The 18,393-nt window shown below is 36.6% G+C and overlaps 2 protein-coding genes across 3 annotated transcripts in view; one reads left to right on the forward strand and one right to left on the reverse strand.

Moving 5' to 3' along the window:
• Positions 1-18,393, forward strand: part of LOC125246308 (tripartite motif-containing protein 16-like) — a 398,598-nt gene that overhangs the window by 42,097 nt on the left and 338,108 nt on the right. The gene's annotated exons all lie outside the window — the stretch shown is intronic.
• On the reverse strand, positions 9,232-11,668 carry LOC125246349 (ladderlectin-like). 2 transcript variants are annotated; one of them, XM_048157322.1, is made up of 6 exons: positions 11,162-11,668; positions 10,963-11,030; positions 10,660-10,754; positions 9,992-10,117; positions 9,602-9,710; positions 9,232-9,452 (listed from the first exon to the last, which is right to left on the reverse strand). In XM_048157322.1, exons 2-6 carry the CDS (start codon positions 11,021-11,023, stop codon positions 9,385-9,387), a joined length of 459 nt encoding a protein of 152 aa, XP_048013279.1. In that variant the 5' UTR covers positions 11,024-11,030; positions 11,162-11,668; the 3' UTR covers positions 9,232-9,384. The 2 variants fall into 2 exon arrangements, with proteins under 2 accessions (XP_048013279.1, XP_048013278.1); XM_048157321.1 differs by having other exon boundaries at positions 10,963-11,041.

Below are 18,393 nucleotides of genomic sequence, written 5' to 3' on the forward strand. Positions count from 1 at the left end.
AAATGTTTTAAAGGGAGATTATTACCATCTATGAACTATCAGACTTTTGAATCTCAAGTAATGATGCTGGACTTTAAAAAAACATTACTTTGTGTAAATCTGTATCGTCCACCTAAATATCACAAAGATTTTATTGAGGAATTTTCTAATTTCCTCTCTCATATAATTTCTATGTCTGATTCAATTTTAATTGTCGGAGATTTTAATATTCACGTTTGTTGCCCGGGAAAACCTTTAGTAGAAGAGTTTCTTGGATTGTTGGACTCATTTAATTTGACTCAGTCTGTGATGGGTAGTACTCATGAAAGGGGTCATTCTCTTGATCTTGTTTTATCATTAGGAGTTTCTGTTTGTGATCTTGATGTCATGGTAAACAGTTTTTCAGATCACTGTCCAGTAGTATTTAATGCAAAGCTTCCGAGTATGTGTCAATTCTCTTCTTCGCCTGCTAAGTTTTATCACATTATTTCTCCCTCAACGACATCTGTATTTTTAAATGCTTATATTGCCGCTCCATCAACCCCTTGGATTGAGTCTGCACCACCTTCTACTGATCCAGTAGAATTAACTACAACATTTAACTCTGTCTGCTCTAACATTTTAGATCTGGCTGCACCATATCAAAAGAAGGAAAAAAGAGTAAATACGCAACCATGGCTGAATGAACAGACTAGAGCTTTAAGACAGGAGTGTAGAAGAGCAGAAAGAAAGTGGAATAAAGACAATTTGCATATTTCACCTCAAATTTTGAGGAATAGTTTGATTAAATATCAAAAAGCAGTAAAGCACTTTAAAGAAAGCTATTTTGCTAATATCATTGCTAATAGCTCTGAGTCCCCACGAGAGTTATTCACTGTGGTCAACAGACTTCTTTGTCCTAGAATGAAAGTAACTTTGACTCCCTCATTAGCAACATGTAACCTATTTGCTAAGTTTTTTGTTGAGAAGATAAATGGGATTAGAGCCAGTATTGGTATTTCTGCCGCTAAATCAAGTGTAATGGAGACAACAGGATTCTGTTTTAGTCAGTTTGAAACTGTGTCACTCATGGAAATTCATGATCTTATTCGTCATTTGAAGCGTTCATTCTGTCCCAGTGACACTGTCCCTGTACGTATATTAAAGGACGGCCTTGACATTATCAGTCCGAGTATCTTATCAATTGTTAATAGTAGTCTTTATAATGGGGTTGTCCCACCCTGTTTAAAGCAAGCCATTATTGAGCCGCTTCTAAAAAAAGACAATTTGGATGTCTGCGACCTAAAAAACTATCGTCCTATATCTAAACTTCCCATTTTATCTAAGATTCTAGAGAAAATAGTTTTTAGACAATTAACTACCTATTTAACTAAGCATAATATTTTAGATAAATTCCAATCAGGCTTTAGACGTAGACATAGTACTGAGTCAGCACTTTTAAGGGTAGTGAACGATCTGTTGCTCATAAGTGATACAGGGAACCATGCTGCTTTAATACTTTTGGATCTCTCTGCTGCGTTTGATACGATTGATCATCTGATTCTCTTGAACCGGTTAAAGCAGTTTGTTGGAATACAAGGTATGGTTCACTCATGGTTTGCTTCTTACTTAGAGCAAAGAACTTTTATAGTGAAGGTTGGTAATTTCTCGTCACATCCAGAAAATCTTACCAGTGGGGTTCCCCAGGGGTCCATTTTGGGCCCTATTTTGTTTTTATTATACATGCTCCCATTGGGATTAATCTTCAAAAAATATGGTATCTCGTATCACTTATACGCAGATGACACGCAGATCTACTTGCCTCTAAAACCTAATTGTTCTGATTCTTGTGCTACACTCCGTAGCTGTTTGGATGAAGTTAAAGATTGGATGGCAGACAATTTGGTACAGTTAAATGAACGTAAAACGGAAATTATGATTTTTGGCCGTTCAGCGTTGGACAAGGCGGAAATTGACATACTAGGTCCATGGGCTTATCATTTACAGGACAGAGTGAAAAATCTGGGAGTCATCTTTGATTCATCTCTAACATTTGACAGTCAAATAAAAACTGTAGTTCGGAATTGTTTCTTCTATCTGCGGGCAATAGCTAAGTTAAAATCAATTCTGTCAACTAGCGACTTAGAAAAAGTTATCCATGCTTTTATCTTCTCCCGAATTGATTACTGTAATGCTATTTATTCTGGAACTTGTCAGTCTCATGTTGCATGTCTTCAACTTGTACAAAACGCAGCAGCTAGGATGCTTATGAAGAGTAAGAAGACTGATCATGTTACTCTGTTGTCTTCATTAGGCTGGTTACCAGTGTATTATAGGATCCAATTCAAAGTTTTAACGTATGTTTTTAAGGCATTACATGGAATGGCGCCAGATTATTTGGTGGAGCTCATTAAGCCATACAAATCACGTTTAATGTTGAGATCTTCAAACAAATTTTTATTACTGATCCCAAGAGTACGTTTTAAATCAAAAGGAGACCAAGACTATGGAATATGCTTCCCTTTGAGGTTAGATCGTCCTCTACACTAGGTATCTTTAAGAGTCACTTAAAATTACATCTGTATTCTTTGGCGTTTTAACTTTTCATATAAGCATTTAACATCACTGATGAGGATTATTATTGAGCATGTGTTTTGTTGTGTTGTTTGTTTGTCTGTATTTTAATTATTGATTTTTGTATACCATGTACAGCACTTTGGAGCTACAGAGTAGCCTGGAAAGTGCTTTATAAATAAATAAATACAAAAAAAAAAAAATGTTGGACCATTTGAGACATTCTCAGGTAATTATTAGTCACTAATCCAATTGATGAAAAAGATAAGTTTATCATATTCTCTTTTTATAGAATAATCAAATTAAATCCATGCTATCAGAGTTACATGACACTCTCTCAGAAATGTTTTTGCAACTAGAAATAATCGTCCACCCCCAGCTTACGCCAACAATTCAAATATCTGTCTCTAGGACTGGTGGGAGATCAAGGTGTTGATGTTCCTCTTTGAGTTTTTAAAAATGAGTGGTGGATGAAAGTCACACTTTAGTAAAAGTATAGATACTTTACCAGAAAATGACTTTTGTAGAAGTTAAGTCACTGTTTAGAATATTACTTGACTAAAAGTGTTAAAGTATGTGATATTTATTATACTTAAATATGTAAAGTATTTTGATATTAATACTTCATGCTTCACAACTTAAATAATTTAAAGAACAAAAAACAATTTTTTATTTCATTTATATGTTGTCATGGTTCATGGGTTCACTTACTCGCCCTCGTGTGGTTATGGTGTGTGTTGCCTATGAGTGAGTGATTGTGTGGGCGTCACCCACCTGTCTGATTGTGATGTGCTGCCAGCCGTGTCTTGTTCAGTGTTTGCTATTTAATGTGCGTGTCTACATGGTGTCTTTGTCAGTTCGTTGCAGGCTGTCCCGCTGTCGTGTGTTCCGTGTTTCACTTCCCGTTTCCTGGATTTCTGGACTATCGTCTTGTGTCCGCGTCTGGGTGGATTATATGAACTGTCGTCTTGTGCCCGCGTATGGGTTGGATTATACTTTGTTTCTGATACCCGCTGCAGCCCTGCGCCACCCTGTTCATCTGCCTCCGCACGCCATTGCTTCAGCACGCCTCAGTCACTGCAACGACTGCCCATTTGGAGTGAAGTTATTGTACAGCGTACTCTGTCAATAAATATTGTTTTACTTGCACTTGGATCCTCTCTCCGTGTTCATTTCCTGACATATGTCCCTTCTTGCTTATCACAGTAAAACCAAGTCATTACTTGGAACTGAAAAATTTGCTGTTCATCTTCAACAGAAATTGTTTTTTAAATCACAAGAATTCAGTCTTGCTCTTTTTGGGCTGAAGACTAGTCCTGTGATGCTAAATAACCTTTCACATGCAGTGGAGGCAGGTGTGTTGAGCTTCACAGACAGATTGCACACAGCTTTTTAGTGTTCTGCATTTGTGAGGTGTCAGAGGTGGCCTAGGATCTGATTTTGTGGTGGGCAACTTTTTCCCTCCAGGCTTCGGTTGGTCAGTGTGGTTGTTCCCCAAATACACACTGCCGGCTCTTTTACAAACAAGCGGTCTTTCACATTCAGCTCTATCTTCCATTTTTCACAGTGTATAACTACACCTTCACCAATATTATCCTCGAAGAAAAATTTAAAAGTTAAAGGGTTAGTTCACCCAAAAATGAAATTTCTGTCTTTAAATACTCACCCTCGTGTTGTTGCAAACCCGTAAGCTCTATCTAAAAGTATTTTGTTCAGTCCCCATACATCTGTATACACTTGAATTAAAGTAACACTATCTCTAGTCAGATAAGCTGACCAATATTACTTCTCTTACAGTAGCTTTGGTTTGGTCATTGAGTGGGGTGTGTTTGAATATGCGTGTGCATGTGCGTGTACAAGAGTTCAAGTGTTTGTGTGTGTGTGTGAGAGAGAGAGAGTAGGGGGCATCACTGTTCGACCTGACACCTAGATGAACACTTTACAGTTGGTTGTGTGACTAAATCATTCTCTTTAAATGCTATTGAAGGTAGAAACGTGAAAACCAATGTCGTAACTTTAGAGACGGTCCCTAAATTTGTGAATATCAAACTGTGGCAGTGAGGGCGTGGTTCAGTGAAGTCTGCAGCAGGAGAGAGAGTCGGGAGACGCGTGGTGAGTGAGTGGGTTAATTGTAAATCACGAACACCTGTTTCTAATTCCAGTAATTGGCACGGAGACAGGATAAAACACCAGGAGAAGCAGGAGTGTGTGTGAGAGAGAGAGGGACTGCTGACTGAGAGACACTGGGACTGAGCTGGAGAGCACTGCTGGAGTGAAGCCCTTCTGTGGATGTGGACTGTTTATTGTGCGTTGCACAGACTTTTGTTTGGACATCTTGTTATTGAAATAAAAACTCAGTCAGCAGTCAAAGTCGACCCTGTCCTCTTCCTTCCCTACGAACTTGAACTTATTAAACAAACGTTTAACGTCGAAGTAACCAGGGGAAAGTAACCGTAAAGACACTGAATTAAACATAAATGCAGCTTTTGTGTCTTTATCAGCTTTTCTGCATTTATACTGGCCCTGATAATCATCACACATTCACCTACGGCTTGCTCCATTTCTGTAAATCCGTTTTTATGAATGAATGATGACTTACTAGCCATTGCTCTGGTCTTCGTAAACAGCCGCTAGCGGCACCTGCTGGTGAAGAAGACTAACAGCTGATGGAGATCATGCATCGGCACTCCACTGCTTTTACTGCAGTTCCCGGATGTGAAATGTTGAATTTTCTGTTGAATTTGTGGAAGCAAATTTGTAAAGCGAAATAAAATGGACCGAAAATTGGCAGTCGAATATTATAGGTTGTATTTTTAAACAGAATTAATATTTTGGAAGTAAAATCTGAAAGATGAATATAAATGATTGAATTTTTAATAATGAAAATGTGTGTGAAATGTTTTGAATTGAAATATTCACAGCTTAAATATACGAACATGTTGAATTTCAGCCCATAACAAGCCTTATAAATACAATGCATCTAAATGCAAGCACAGCTAATGTAATGCATATTATTTTTCATTTAGTGCAATTCAACAAGCTTTTTATTTCAAAAACATTTGGCATTAACCCTCTGGAGTCTGAGGCTGATTTGGGGCCTGGAGAAGTTTTGACATGCCCTGACATTTGTGCTTTTTTCAGTTGTTCATAAACATATTAATGGAAAAAAGTGTCATTACACTGTATTCAGCACAAACTAGGCTACCATAATATGTGAGGAACATGTATGTACATGTTTGTATTTTTGAAGGAATAACGTTTATGTGTGGTTATTGAAAAAACAAAAAACTTAAGTCACTGAAATAAGGCCAAAAAAATAATATTATATATATGTTCACAAGACTTCTGGGTATTGGAGATTGTAGACTAGAGTTTTTGCTTCAAAATTATGTAAAAAGTATCCTTCCTACTCCTTCATATAAAACAATAGAGAGATTTAAATTTTCTAAAACATCTTTGGTCAAGAAACACAGTATGCGTGGAGGCGTGAATCCTCATGAATAATGGATGATTCTCACCTGAGAAGACAAAAGAATCGCATAAAGAGCTCTAATGACCTGCATAAATAATGAGCTCTTTCAGTCAGGTAGGTTGTGAAAAAACCCTCTGTGATCATGTCTCAAGCTCATCATAATGTAAATCAAACATACAGAAAAAAACAGCAATACTGTGAAATATTATTACAATTTAAAATAATGGTATTCTATTATATACTTTAAAATATAATGTATTTCTGTGATGCAAAGTGTCTGAACAATTATGTTACCTCTATGGCATTTCATATAGGCTGTTACAAACCCTTTTTTAAATTGTCTAGGGTAAACAAGGGTGCAACATTAAAACACTGAACGTGCACTGGAAAACAATTACACAGCGTTAAGTCAGCAACGTGTTTGTTTATTATCGTGAAACCAATACCAATTAATCCAAAATATATTTACATAAATTTACAAATTATATACATTCGTTAATAAACCAAAAATAATTCACAAAAGAACGGGGAAAAGATAAAAGAACGAGACCGTGCCAAATCAAAGAAAGAAACAAAATATAACCAATCTTACTAAGCAGAAAACAAAACTTCTAACCTAACTCAACCATCAATATTCACAAAAAAACCCTACATTAAACAAAAAGAAAAATCTTCAGCGTCAAAGTACTAAATACTAAATACTCTACACTTACTAAAACCAAAAATACAAAAAGTGGCACGTGTCGCTAACCTAGTGTTCTAAACAAAAATTGATAACTCAGTGCTGCACATGTATATCACGTGATATCTTACCTGTTCTTTATCTCTTCCCCCCCCGTTTAGTAATATCGTTTTATCAATCAGATAACAGAGAACGGCGAGAAAACACCAGAGAGAAAAAGACCGAGTAGCAGTTAACACTGTTTATCAAAGAACACAGACTTTACCAACAAACTTAAACGCAAGATGGTACAGGGCAACAAACACGCAAGTCAGAGGCCAAACAACAAAGCAAAGCCGCGTGCCAGAGAGCTCCCGCTTCTTGCACAGGTGCGCTCTTTAATCATCCACTAGGACGCCCTCATTGGTGAAGCCGCGCGTTGTCGTCACCCACGTCACGATGATTGACCAAAATATTTGTCCATTCAGGTACCTGCATCACCCTGCTGAAACGAAAGTAAAAACAAAGAGAAAAAGAAAACAAAACACACAAAATACCATTCCCAAAAACAAACATGGGACGTAACATAGGCTTTTAGCTTAAAAGCATGCAAATTTGGAGAAATATTGATGGATTCTCATATGTTTATGTCAATTTTCTATACAGAGGAGTAATATTTATTCAGTATTTATTGTCATCACTATAAATGCTGGATACTGTGTTTTCAATTCATACTTGCAGCCGGAGGGCGCTCTTTACACCTTTAGTCCACAAATGCCTGCTAAAGAAGAATAGGCAATCCAGGAACTAACCGAACTAACAGAGATCGCTAACTATGGCTATTCAAAACACTTTTCAAGACAATAAATATACGATTGAGACGATGTATGCATGTATTGACTGAATTTGCGTATGAATAGCGCTGGCTCCGTGGGCGTGGCCACATTAGCGGATAATGAGCTGAATCACAGACTCTCTTTTCATACAGATTACATAAACAGAGAATATTTGTTTTCGATTTGACTTACACGATTTAAAATCTGACATTTCAATGTTTCTTTTGACATAAGTCTAATTTTTTTGTGATTAGTATTCACTAAGTTACAGTTCATTTTCTGAGAACTATCAGATTTGACTTTGTTCAGAGGGAGACGAGAGATAAGCACAACATTTTGTTTTTACTCTGAGTGTACACAAATAAAAGAAGATATTCCACAGATTAAAATGGTGTATAACTCTTAATTGTATGTGCAACATTGACGGAGTATTTTGAGTCTCTTTCACACTGGTAAGAAAAAAAACGCGGTGGTATCGCCGGTGATACCTCAGAGTGTTAATTTACTTCCATACATGTATAGTGTTGTATGATAACTGTTCACATTAAACCATATCAATTTTTGAGGGGTAAAAAAAGGCACTGCAAAAAATGCTGTTCTTACTTAGAGTTTTTGTCTTGTTTCTAGTCAAAATATCTTAAAGTTCTTAAATCAAGAAGCATTTTCTTGACAAGTAAATTTTTTTTTCTTGTTTTCAGGAAAAATAAGTCAAAATTAAGTGAGTTCTTAAAACAAGCAAAATAATCTGCCAGTGGGGTAATCAAAATAATCTTATATCAAACCAAAAATAAACTATATAATCTTGTTTTCAGTTTGGATTAAGATTATTTTGCTTATCCCATTGGCAGATTATTTTCCTTATTTTAAGGAAAAACTCACTTAATTTTGACTTATTTTTCCTGAAAACAAGAAAATAATTTCTACTTGTCAAGAAAATGCTTCTTGATTTAAGAACTTTAAGATATTTTAAGTAAGAACAACATGTTTTTGCAGTGGGGAAATGTAGATTAAGGCAATGCTGAGGTGTCATCGAGTGTGATTGCATCTTGGATGGGGATGCTAATTTTGCAAGGGAGAGCTCAAATGTTCATTTCCTTTTCTCAGAGAGAAGTCCTCTCTTGGTCCAGACAGTCTGGCACCAGTCTTACAATTGTATGAGCTGTCCAAGCATTGTGAATTCGGAGCACAGAAAGACAAACACATTCACGACAGACTTGTTATAGTAGGAAAGTATGCGGTTCCAGACTCAGCTGAGATGATGAAAGAGAACCTTCTCTGATGTTGGAGATTGTCCTATTCTGGCATGAGAATAATTTTTTCCTATAATATTTCAGCAGTCATGTTCTGTTTTGTTTCTATCAGCTGTTTAGATTCAGAACTAGCAATGCCATAACAGTGAGTGAATTACTATTGACCTGATCGGTCAAACAGGTATAGAAATTGTTCATGATTTGGTTTCTCACACCAAAATAGTAATGGGATATTTTATAAGACAGAAAACAAAAAAAGCGCTGGATGAGGGTGATATTTGCCTAGGAAACAAACGTGTAAATGTCATCTAGTGTTTGTCAGTGATGAAGCAGCTGTGTGCAGCTTCCTTAAACTCCTCCCATGATGATTACACCATTTAATGTCATTCTAATAACCATATCCTCAAATCTTGTGACACAATATTCTTATATTTTTTATACATTCATTTGATTTAACTCCACAACACACATGATTTGCTTTATTAATGCTTTTATTGATTAGAGGAGTGTTTCAGAAGAGAGTAAAGCTTAGAAAAGATTCACATGAAGATTAATTTTATAATATAATTTTTTTGTAAAGATCACAAAGTGTAAAATCAATGTAACTGTGGAGCAGCATGCCTGCATATGATCTCAAGCATCTGTTACACAAATATAGCCCATTTGGCTTGAACAGCTCTCATCGTTCCAGCAACGGTTAGCTGTAGGGTGGAAAAATGAAGTAAGTTATTCTGAACATTATAGGCTCTTTGTGAAATACAAATGAGCCATTACATGTTACTGTATGATATGAAATTATAATATTGTAAATTATAATGTGAAGTATTCAAAAACCAGACTGCATGCTTACAGGACAAGTTGATCTCCATACAGTTCTCGTTACCAGAACCATTAGGTTCTCCAGCGCACCAGTTGGTAAAGTCATACACAGATCCATCACTCCACAACCACTGCCCATCCTAAAGAGCAAAGACATGATTATAAGAGTGCACTTCTGTACTCAGACTTCAGTACGGAGCTAATTCATTTCAGCTTTAACCCATCTTCATTAGCACATTTGGATTTACTGTTTAGAGCAGAAATTCCAGTCTACTAATTCTCTACTAAGTTAGTAGACATGTAGACGCAATGTTAATTATAGTCAACAGAATGTTAAAGGGACCATGAAAAAACAACAAGTGAAACTGAAATTCCAGTCTACAAATAAATAGATCTCTTTAGTACACACAATGTAACTTACTTTTACAGCATCATGAGCACCAATCCAAGTACGTGAGGAAGAAGTAGGCAACAGACCCAGCAGAAACTCATTTTCCAGTTTATTATGCACAGATGCGAGATTCGCACCAAGACCTTGGCAGTTTCTCTAAAGAGACAGATTTTTTTTTGTCAATACTAAATCGAATCTTTTTAGCATAAACCATAAGTGACTTTTTAAACACCATTTTAGTCATTTTCAAACAAAGTCTGTTCAATTATTTGCTCAGTATCAGATTTTGTATTATTTATTTGCAGAAAAGAAAGGTTTATTTTAAAAAAATAATAAAAATCACCATTCCCAATCATTAACTACTATGTACTAATATTTAAATTAATTGATTCAGTTCACACAGTTTAGATACATGTACTTGCATTTTAAAAAAATACCTGCATGTAATTACATCTGTAATTAGATCAATGATTGCACTGTTGACCTTTCCTTACACCTTAACCCACCCTTAAACCTACTCATACCACAATAACTGTCCCTAACCTTACCTGTATCCACCTCAATAGCAGCACAAGTGATTTGCAATACAACATCAATACAAAAAAAGTACATTGTACCTAATTGATTTATCTAAATGTAGTGAAAGACACCTAATGTAAAGTGTAACCAAATCACCTTGTTTTATCTTAATACATTACCTCTGCTGTGATCCAGTTAACTGACGGAGAGAAGTACTTGAAGCACCGGAGTCCAAAACTTGACCATCCAGCGGGGCATTTCATGACTAAATCAACTGCATCCAGTACATAAATGTTAGGACATTCATAATATTCACAGCAAAGTATGTTTTTATTTTTTCATTATTATTTTATGTAGTTTATTTTATGTTTGTGTGATTTTGTGCCTAGATTGTGTACTTTTATACTGTAAATCCCTCATTAATCATGCGAATATTAGTAAATGGAATAGAAATGGTTTTTACAATTAAATGTTTTGATTACCTTCTGCATTCCCCATGGAGAAGATGATGAAAAGAAGCATTAGACTTCTCAGCACTGCCATGATGAACCTGAAATGAACCTAAAAATGAATAAGCGGGAAAAGTTAAATGTCTGCGCTCATATGTGGATTCTCAATGTATTTTAAAGACAAAGATAATTTAGAAATGTTATTCAGTAGGTTTTTGTTCCCAAAACTCACCTTGGTTTGGTTGTCACCTGTAGAATCTCAGAGGAAGATTTTGTGAAGTTCCAGAAACAGCTCTGCTTTTATACTTTACTGAACGTCACGTGTGTGTGAGCTTATAGTCACGATGTTATGCAATTGTTTGATGTAGAATTTATGTACACAGGAAATAAAATCCTAATATTGGAGAATGATGAGCCTGTGGAATAAATGTTAGTTCAGCCAAATATATTTCTAAGTATTTTAAATATTTGTTAAGTGTTAAGGTAAATAATGGACATATTCCCCATTAAATATTTGAAATAGCATAAATTATGAATTATAGTAATTTCCTTCTGTATAAACTTTAAGAAACAACTAAAACTGTTTTTTGTGAACAGTGCCTGTTCATAAATTCCTAATGTGTATTTCTAATTCATTCTAATATCTAATCTAGGAAGAAAGAACATCAATTTGCCCCCCCCACAATTCAGTTTTTCTGCTTGCAAATTCCGCCATGTAAATAAATAGCGAATCCACCATGGGCCGAGCGCAACTGGCTTTTAACCCTCTGGAGTCTGAGGCTGATTTGGGGCTTGGAGAAGTTTTGACATGCCCTGACATTTGTGCTTTTTTCAGTTGTTCATAAACATATTATATATAAACAAAGGTGTCATTACACTGTATTCAGCACAAACTAGGCTACCATAATATGTGAGGAACATGTATGCACATGTTTGTGTTTTTGAAGGAATAACGTTTATGCGTGGTTATTGAAAAAACAAAAAAATTAAGTCACTGAAATAAGGCCAAAAATATATATTAAATCTGTGTTTACAAGACTTCTGGGTATTGGGGGTTGTAGGCTAGAGTTTTTGCTTCAAAATTATGTAAAAATTATAATGCCTACTTGTTCATTTAAAACAATATATTGATTTAGTTTTTGTAAGACACTTTTTGTCAAGAAACACAGTATGCGTGGAGGCATGAAACATCATGAATAATGGGTCATTTACACCTGATAAGACAAAAGAATCGCATAAAGAACCTCCAATGGTGCTGCATATTAATGAGGCCTTTCAGTCAGGTAGGGTGTGAAAAAAACCTCTGTAATCATGTCTCAGCTCAATTTAAAATAATGGTATTCTATTATATTCTTTAAAATATAATGTATTTCTGTGATGCAAAGAGTCTGAATATAGGTTTTTAGCATTCAGCATTCACATTTGGAGAAATATTGATGGATTCTCATATGTTTATGTCAATTTTCTATACAGAAGAGTTATTTTATTCTATATTCATTGTTATCACTATGAGCGCTGGTGTTTTCAATTCATACTTGCAGCCGGAGGGCGCTCTGTACACCTTTAGTCCACAAATTATTCTAAAGAAGAAGAGGACATTTCAGGAATGGTGTTTTCAATTCATACTTGCAGCCGGAGGGCGCTCTCTGTGCACATTTAGTCCACAAATTATTCTAAAGAAGAAGAGGACATATCAGGAACTAACGGCATGTCTTCCAGAGGTCGCTAACATACAGGCTTTTACATAGAGATAAACACTTTTCAAGACAATAAATACATGATTGAGATGATGTATGCCTGTATTGACTCATAATTTGCGCGCGATCTGTCGTCTCCCTCTGAACGAAGTCCAATCTGATAGTTCTCAGAAAATTAACTGTAACTTAGTGAATACTAATCACAAAAAAATTAGACTTATGTCTAAAGAAACGTTGAAATGTCAGGTTTTAAATTGTGTAAGTCGAATTGAAAACAAAAATTCTGTTTATGTAATCTGTATGAAAAGAGACACATGTCAGATGGCCATGATTCAGCTCATTATCCGCTAATGCGGCCACGCCCACGGAGGGAGCGCTATTCAGACGCAAATTCTGAGGCAATACATGTATACGTCGTTGCAATCGTGTGTTTATTACCTTTAAAAGTGTTAATCTGGTTAGCAATCTCTGGAAGCCTCTGTTAGTTCCTGGAATGTCACATGGTATGCCTGTCCTTCTTTAGAGTAATTTGTGGACTAAAGGTGCACAGAGCACCCTCCGGTTGCAAGTATGAATTGAAAACACAGTATCCAGCGCTCACAGTGATGACTAGAAATATTGAATAAATATTACTCCTCTGTATAGAAAACTGACTTAAACATATGAGAATCCATCAATATTTCTCCAAATGTGCATGCTTTTACATTTACATTTACATTTAGTCATTTAGCAGACGCTTTTATCCAAAGCGACTTACAAATGACAACAGTAGAATCAATCAAATCAACATGAGAACAACAGTATGTAAGTGCTGTGTGAAGTCACAGTTATGACAGTAAAGTGCTCGTAGCAAGGATTTTTTTTTTTTTTTTAATTAATACACAAATAGATGGAATGAAAATACAAATCAAGGTGAGTGCTACTATTACTGGGTCAAGTGCTGATGAAAAAGATACGTCTTTAGCATTTTTTTGAAAGTGGCTAAAGATTCAGTTGCTCGAATAGAGCGTGGCAGGTCATTCCACCAGCCAGTAACAGACCCGGAGAAGGTTCGTGAGAGTGATTTTGTGCCCCTTTGTGATGGCACCACAAGCCGCCGTTCACTTGCAGAACGCAAGTTTCTGGAGGGCGCATAAGTCTGAAGTAGCGAGTTAAGGTATGGCGGTGCAGAGCCAGCGGTCGTTCTGTAGGCAAACATCAGAGCCTTGAATTGGATGCGAGCAGCTACTGGCAGCCAATGCAAACTGATGAAGAGAGGAGTGACGTGTGCTCGCTTCGGCTCGTTGAAGACCAGTCTTGCTGCAGCATTCTGGATCATTTATAGAGCCTTGACAGTGCATGCTGGAAGTCCAGCCAAAAGAGCATTACAATAGTCCAGTCTGGATAGAACAAGAGCTTGGACAAGAATTTGTGTGGAATGCTCTGATAGGAAGGGTCTAATCCTAGTGATGGCATGTAGATGGACAAGAGAAGCAGTCCAAGCACTGAGCCCTGAGGTACCCCAGTAGCAAGATGATGTGACTTGGACACCTCACCTCTCCAAGATAACCTGAAGGACCTATCTGAGAGGTAAGACTTGAACCACTGGAGTGCAGTTCCCGAGATGCCCTTCGACTTGAGTGTTGACAGGAGGATCTGGTGGTTAACGGTGTCAAAAGCAGCAGACAGATCCAGCAAGAAGAGTACTGATGATTTTGAAGTCGCTCGTGCCAGTCTCAGGGCTTCAGTGACTGAGAGCAAGGCAGTCTCAGTTGAGTGGCCACTCTTGAAACCAGACTGATGGTTGTCCAGGAGGTTGTTCTGTGTGAGATAAGTAGACAGTTGGTTGAACACAACTTTCTCAAGTGACTTTGCAATGAATGGAAGAAGGGATACTGGTCTGTAGTTTTCTAAAAGTACTGGATTCAGAGTGGGTTTCTTAAGCAGTGGGGTAATCCTAGCCTGCTTAAAAGCTGTGGGAAATGTTCCAGTGTGAAGGGAAGAATTGATTATGTGAGTGAGTGCAGGTAGAATTGAGGAGGAGATGGCCTGAAGACGACGAGTGGGGATAGGGTCTAGGGGACAGGTAGTAGGGTGATTGGAGAGGATGAGTTTTGAAACATCTGCCTCGGAGAGCATGGAGAAGGAGGAGAGGGTTTGTGCGTTTTCCGTTAAGATGTTATTGTCAGTGTGTGGTGGTCCATGGGTGGCGCGGGCTGGTCTGGTTAAAAGGGGGCCGAAGTCATCTAAGCAAGATGTTAGTTAGTGTCCAGTGATGAGAACTGGTTAGGGGGAGGAAGTGTGGATGAGACCAAAGAGGATAGTTGAGATGGTGAGAGAGAGCGTAGGTTTCGCCGAAAAGTAACATGTGATGGAGTGTGTGTTGAGTTAGGGGTCAGGTTGAGATTAAAAGTGATGAGAAAGTGGTCTGAGGTGTGTAGTGGAGTAACCAGTGCATTGTCGGTGGAGCCACAGCGTGTGTAGATGAGGTCCAATTGGTTACCTGATTTGTGGGTAGCTGAAGTGGCCACTCGCTTGAGATCGAATGAGGCAAGTAGAGTGTGGAAGTCAGCAGCCTGAGGTTTGTCTAGATGGATGTTGAGCATATTAAGAAATTACGGTCAATATAAGATTTTAAGAGTGAAAATGTGAAGCTTGAGTTTTAGATCTTTTTGATGATGTATAGTTTGTCAACTGCACATTAACATTTAGGCTATATAATATAACAAATATATTAGCCTATATGAAATGCCATAGAGGTAGGAATGTTCAGACGCTTCGATCGCCCCAGCCCCAGATCGTTAAAATAGGGCCCTTCATGCTATTCTGCATTGGTCATCAAGTAATTTCTTCTTCACAGAGCTAAAAAGTTACGGTACGATTAATTACTCTTTTCATCACTAAACCGCCACAGCAAAAACTGTATATTGCTCCCAGTTTTAGAACATTTTTGGTGCAAAACGATTCCAAATTTTGGGGGCCAGAGGGGGGCCTTATTTAGCACATATACTGTAATTAATGAACATGTAAGATGTTAGTAAGATGCTATAGTGTTTACCTTCATGTCATCTACTCTTCAGAACAATGTAAATCAGAAAAACTTCAACATAGCAGAAACTCTTTTAAATATCAAACATAACATTAAACTCTAGCAGGTTTTTCCCTTCCAGTGCACTGAAACGTTGGCATGAAAACATGGGGGGGGGAATAATAAAATAAAACTTTGCACCCAGAATGTGATTTCTCCAATTTAGAACACAATTCAGAGCAGAAATGGAAAACAAATGGTTTTTCAGTCCGGTTTGTTTGAGGAACAACAGTATTTTTGTTCTGTTTCCAGAGTTCTGAGGTCTCTTTTCCAAAAGTATTACCAATAAGAACAAAATAAAAGAAAGAATAATAGGCACTCTTCTTAGAAAAAAATACATTTTGTGCTAACAAGTTTTGAAAAAATGCTTTCTACATGAAGCAAATTACCCAGATAAACATGCATCAAGCTAAATTTAAGAAGCTAAAGTTCAGCTACATTTTACACTGTCTCGCCCACATACAATAGACTATTTCACATAACAGAAGGCTATTTCACTGACCTGAAAACAACTCTGTTCAGAGCTGTGGTCTGTTTGTACAATACAAGGAAACTGAGAAAAGGTATTCACAGGAAGACCAACAAATCCATATTTATTCTAGATATTTTCCATGACAATCACTGATAATGGAGATAATATTGTTAATGTCAACATTTAAAGACCGGTTAAAAACATTTTTAAATATTTGCAAAATGTGTCAACACGCAACGTTTCTTGCTTTCTATGATGAACTGCTCGGTTTTTGCCATCATCAGAAGATTAAGTGAAGATTTAATGAGTTATATAATTGTGAGATATAAAAAGGAAATATAATTTAAAATTATTTTTTATAAGTACTAAAATGCAATGTATATGACTCTTACAATAATGTAGGATCACTGTGATCAGGCTTGGGATGGTTACTTTAAAAATGTATTTTGTTACAGTTACAAATTACTTCATAAAAAAGTATTCAGTTACGTAATCCGAGTACCACAATATGAAAGTAATGTAATCTGATTACTTTTGGATTACTTCAAGGTCACATATATGATCGGGACAGTGACCATTCCATCTACTGTCCCGAGCGTCTTTCACAAGTTCTATAAGGTAGTTTAAACCAGAATGCATGTGTTGGCGATAATGCATAGACTGTCATTGTGTGAAAATGTGGAAAGTGTTAAAGCAAAGGTGCCTCAATAAATAACACCCCCGCGTTGCATCGATGCATCGTATCGTTAGACATTAGATCTATGTATCGATTTATTTCTGCTGTTCCAAAAGCGCCATCTACTGTCAAAGCGAAACTGCATTTTCATTCAGAGCGACTGCCGTTTTTTTTTTCTGTTTTTTTTTTTTTTTTTTCTCAGACCAATGCGAAGATCGATCCATATTTTCACACAGCTTACACGCAGAGTTGTAAACATTAACCGGTGGATTAATAAGGAGCTATATATTTATTTAAAAAAAAAAAATTACTTTGTCAAAAAGAAAAATTGAACTGTTTTTGAAAGTGTAGTCATTTTATGGTTTAGGATGTTACTACAAACACTGCATCTCTGGTTCATACCTACTCTCTCTCTCTTGTACACTGTACCAGCCCTCTCTCATGATTGGATTTTATTACTGCAGTTATGATAGACAAAATTACAGCAGGTCTTGCATACTGTCCAGATTGGTGGTAACAACATGGCATTGCCCTATGTGGGGTTATCACATGTGTATCCAAACTGTACACAGGCTCCATCCCAGATATAGAAATATCTCTGCAATCACAGATCTTGCAGTTTCTTCAACCAGGAGATGGAGTAATTGTTGAAGGGGTTCCAGATTGAGAAGATGTGGTCAGAAGGGGAGGCGACACTCATTATCCCTCCACTGATGAAATAATATTTTTGTTGTATGAATATCTGACTGAACATGTACTAAAGAAAGAACAGAGCCTCACATAGCTGGGCAATTCCACGCAAAGTTCATCCTTACCATGAAAAAAAAGAACAAAACCCTTTTTTAAGTTGTCCATTTAGGTCTGTAATATACTGTATTAATGTGCTCTAACAGAAATTTTAAGAAAATTGCCTTATCCACAACATATGAGGTAAGCAACAATGCTTAAATAAAATTTTCAACCAACCATATTTCATGCTTTCAAAAAAGGGATTAATAGAATCTAGCCTATATGATGAAATTCGTTCAAAAACTCTGAATGAAACAAGTCTTCATTCATTAATTTCAAACGATTTTACATAATTCATTTAAATTAATAAATATTTTGAATAGACACATTTATAACATATAGACATTTATAAATCAACTCATTTATAACATTAAAATAACATTTTGTCAGATTTTGTTTGGTTGTCTGTTTCGTTTTCAGAATCATGGGAGAATTGTGATCTCTATATCTATCTATAAAAAAAAAAAAAAAATTAACGAATCGCACTTCAAGAGAGCTTGTCACTGCTGAGCCATGTGAAGGATTTGTTCAAAATGAATGAATCTTTCATGATTGACCCACAGTTTGGTCGCCGGAGGGTGAGGACTGTAAGACTTGATTTTCCTGCTAGACAAAAACTGAGATCAAGTGCCCTGCAATAAAGCTTATCTGGAGAGAAGATCTCAAAGAAATAGCATAGGACAACGCCTTGCCCTCACACATCTACAGTATGCACGATCGATTAAAACAAAAAAGGCTCAATGAAAGGAGCATGTTGCACATC

The sequence above is a fragment of the Megalobrama amblycephala genome, linkage group LG14, assembly GCF_018812025.1.
Source record: "Megalobrama amblycephala isolate DHTTF-2021 linkage group LG14, ASM1881202v1, whole genome shotgun sequence".
Lineage (NCBI taxonomy): Eukaryota > Metazoa > Chordata > Actinopteri > Cypriniformes > Xenocyprididae > Megalobrama > Megalobrama amblycephala.